This window comes from Hemibagrus wyckioides, linkage group LG05 (genome assembly GCF_019097595.1).
Source record: "Hemibagrus wyckioides isolate EC202008001 linkage group LG05, SWU_Hwy_1.0, whole genome shotgun sequence".
Lineage (NCBI taxonomy): Eukaryota > Metazoa > Chordata > Actinopteri > Siluriformes > Bagridae > Hemibagrus > Hemibagrus wyckioides.
The window spans coordinates 5,658,524-5,662,390 of record NC_080714.1 but is presented as its reverse complement, the minus strand read 5'-3'; the positions used below and the strand labels follow the sequence as shown (position 1 = coordinate 5,662,390).

Below are 3,867 nucleotides of genomic sequence, written 5' to 3'. Positions count from 1 at the left end.
ACGAAATACAGATTCCTTATTTTGATAAATTGAGATAAATAGACTTTCTTGGCATGTAGAGATGTATTTATTTTTCCCTCATATGAGACATGAACATGATTTATTTAGTCCAGGAATCAAATCCCTTCGTTATCATTTTGCGGTAACTCCAGATTTGTTGTGTTTAAATACAGAACTGATGCAAGCCGAATTATATTTATATTGCCCACTGTGATAAATCATTATAGATCATGTAAATACAAACGTGTATATATAATCGTTCGTCTTAATAAGAAGTATATTTTATTTATTTTTTTTTTAAATTGTTTATATGCAAAACTTCAAATACACAAAACATTTGCACATAAGATCACCAATACCATTTCAGGCCAGATTTTTTTTTTTGCAAAATACAAAACCAAAACATGGTCATGATGAAATCATCTTAGAGTTAGTGTCACAGAAAACCCAGTCCCGGTATTAAAATGAACACACACAGGGTTAACTGGTCATACGATGCTGAACTGACCATTACTGAGGCTTTATAGTATTCATTTATGTCTTATTGGAAAGACGGTGTCATTGTGATACACGATATATTGTGATATGTACAAAGCATTTTTTGGGGGGGAATCTCGCCCAGATCAGTCTTATCATTTGTCATTGTCATTTTTTCTCCCACAGTCTCTTCACCACGCTCGGATTCCGGTTAAAGTGGTCTGAAACGGTCCTTGCTGGCCCAGAGCTCCATCAGCAGTCCCCATGCTGAGATTCATGTCTACTAAGTGATTAGGGATTTGCGTGCTGTTGGTGAACGATGGCATCCCGGTAAAGTTACAGGCGTAAGGGTTATTTCCATAACTGTTGTAGTAGTTGTTGTACGGATACGAGCCCACTGCGACGTTATAAGGCGCCCCGTGGCTTCCGCCGAGACACGGCTTACCGTCACGCACGAGCACCGGGACGGCTACTCTGCGCGGAGGCAGCGGGTGACCGGCCAGCTCCAAGCTCTTGTCCTGCCGCTGCCGCTTGCACTTGTACCTCCTGTTCTGAAACCAGATCTTGACCTGTGTGGATGTGAGCTTGAGCACGGCGGCCAGCTGCTCTCTCTCCGGCGCGGACAGGTAGCGCTGCTGCTTGAAACGCCGCTCCAGCTCGAACACCTGAGTCTGGGAGAAGAGCACGCGAGGTTTCCGGCGAGAGCGCGGCTTTGGCCTGTCTCCTGGCGCTTCTTCCGGTTTGCCGTCAGCGCTCGAGTCCTCTAATTCGCATGCACCTGTTTTGTGATTAAAAAAACAACCTCGTTACGGTGTGTCCAGGGTGTCTGTTTCTTCAACCTCTGCAAAAACAGCTGGAATGAACACCTGCATCAAGGGTTAAGTGTCAGAATAATTTCACTAATCTGCTAATCTGATGTTTATATTAATTTTGCTCTTGCTGAGAAAACTAAACTATACCATGCATTGTGGCCGGAATAATACCATTAAAGGTACACCCTCTATAGCTTTAGCATGTAGCCTTTGCCTTAAAAGGTGCATCAGGTTTATATTTAAAAGCGTCACTAAAAAAAGGTGAACTATATCTACATTTCCAGGTGAAATATACACATGTTGAGGGAACAACTGTCGTTTATTATTTTACTATTTATATACATAAAGATAGATTAAACACAAGTAGCATCATATTTAGTGACTAGAGCTATTATTTTTACAGGAATATTTTATTCTTTAAATTTCCACCCATAGAGTTTCGCTGTGTTAAAACAGAAATTCTATAGAAATTCTATAATTTAGACAGAATTTCTGAATTAATGAAATTGCAGTTAGGCAATTATAATATTAATTATTATTATTATTATTATTATTATTATTATAAATGATTAAATTCGAAAATGAAACCTTGGATATTTTTTTAATATGCGTCAATTTGTTGCAGGTGATTCTTTTTTTCTTTCTTTTAAATAATTTTGTTGTTTTTTTTTGTAGCATAAAAATGGGATTTTTTTCTTTTATCCAAGGTTTTTTTCTGTGTAAAAGAAACATATTAATGTCAAGCTATAATTCTTAGTCTGTTCATTTCAATTGACGATTTGAAATATAATAAAATAGAATAAATAAACATTAACTAACAAATCTATCAGTAGTAGGAGGGGACAATTGCCCGTGATCTCTACTGTCTGCAATAAACAAACAAACAAACAAACAAACAAATAAATAAATAAATAAATACTTACATAGATACATACATAAAGGTAGTTCCCATGAACAAATTTGAGAAATATGTATCCATACAGACACAGAGCTCAAAGAAATGAATTAACATTGCCAAATTGGGTGGTATCATTAAGAGGACATATTTTGGAGCTTCATAATAATGTAAGCCATATAACTGGACCTTAAGGACCAAAAGTTAATAAAGGTACACTACATGGACGTAAACCTGGTGGAATCTAGCCAGCTTTACGCGTTAACTGATTAAAATGCGCATTGTTTTAGTGGCATTATCATATCATATATATTTATCTACCCATTTGTTTGTTTGTTTGTTTGTTTATTATACTTGTTTCCCTTTTACCTGAATTAGAGCTTTGATGATCTCTCTCTTCTTCTGTCGGAGACCCACAGGAGCCGAAGTCGTCTGTGCTGAGGGCGCATTTCATCTGCTCCCCGGGACTGAAGGGGGGTTTGTCCGGGCTATAGAGCAGCTCCAGACTCCGGCTGAGTGCACTGTGCATGCACTGAAACTGCAAAGACTGCAGCGGAGCCGCGTCCGGGTCAGGGCTCGAAAACCCCTGCTGATTAAAAACATGCTGCTGTTCCAGTTTTAAGATATCCTTAACCGAGAAAGGCGTCGAGGTTACCGGGCTGGCGAGCATCGCGTGCGCAGAGTCGGGCTCGAGTCAATGGCGAGGCTGTAGAGGCCCGAGAGAGCGCGCTGCAAAAATACCCGTGATCGCAATTTCTGCGCAGCCGTGCGTAAAATAAACGCGCGAAGATGAACCTCAAGTCGCTTCTAAGGAGACTTTTGTGCTATTGACGTCTCCTGGTAGAAAACCTGCATGAGATTGTGGACTGTATGGCTTTCAGGTCTCAGCTCACACTTCCGCCAAGTGCCATTAGCTGATTCTTGAAGTTAGGAAGAGGTGGGAAGTTCACTCTTATGTCTGTTTGTGTTCTGTAGATGGTGACCCCTCCCATTCAGTGCCACGCAACAGCGCGTAGCACTGATTCACCGCAATCAGTTAGATGCAGTGGGTACTGGTTTAGGAAACCTTCCAGGTTTAATCGTATTTGTGTGAGAGTGATCATGTGCATCCTCACAAAAATATAACTAACGAATTACGTTATATGTGCAATTTATAGAAATTTATAGAAAAGGTGGGAGATTTTTACTTAGAAAGTGTTTGATACTAGATGGATGCAGGGTTCTTATAATAAGGGTTTGAGCTTAATGTTATCAAAGCGTGCATTTTGAGAAACAAGATGTTTTTTTTAAACATATAAAATATGCATTACTTATTTTTTTGCACGCGTAAAATTACAGGACCATTTACCATTCAGCAATGCTTTTTTTGTTGTTATAGTTAATGGTCTTAAGTTTTCTCCTTATAACCGTTCTGTTATAACGTAAAAGTGAAGCCTTTTTTGTTATATATATATATATATATATATAGAGAGAGAGAGAGAGAGAGAGAGAGAGAGAGAGAGAGAGAGAGAGAGATAATAACTTTTTATAATAGCAACTGGGGGAAAAAAAAAGAAATGAAAAAGCGCTCTGGTTTCAGTATATAATCCAATCCAAGATTATTCTACATTATTCAAGTAATTTATCTTTTAAAATAGTTTTTGTTTGTAAAAAAAAAATAAATAAAAATTAAAAAAAGTTTTT

The 3,867-nt window shown here is 38.3% G+C and overlaps 1 protein-coding gene across 1 annotated transcript; it reads right to left on the bottom strand.

Annotated features, from left to right (window-relative positions):
* Window positions 1–372: 372 nt before the first annotated feature.
* nkx2.7 (NK2 transcription factor related 7) lies at window positions 373–3,532 on the bottom strand. Its single transcript, XM_058389046.1, has 2 exons — window positions 2,554–3,532; window positions 373–1,255 (listed from the first exon to the last, which is right to left on the bottom strand). Exons 1-2 carry the CDS (start codon window positions 2,852–2,854, stop codon window positions 669–671), a joined length of 888 nt encoding a protein of 295 aa, XP_058245029.1. The 5' UTR covers window positions 2,855–3,532; the 3' UTR covers window positions 373–668.
* Window positions 3,533–3,867: the final 335 nt, after the last annotated feature.

Excerpts from the sequence above, each read along its gene's own strand:
- nkx2.7 (XM_058389046.1), bottom strand. The coding sequence starts at position 2,854 with ATGCTCGCCAGCCCGGTAACCTCGACGCCTTTCTCGGTTAAGGATATC. Across the intron at positions 1,256-2,553 it reads TCATCAAAGCTCTAATTCAG|GTGCATGCGAATTAGAGGAC; the intron begins GTAAAAGGGAAA and ends ATCACAAAACAG.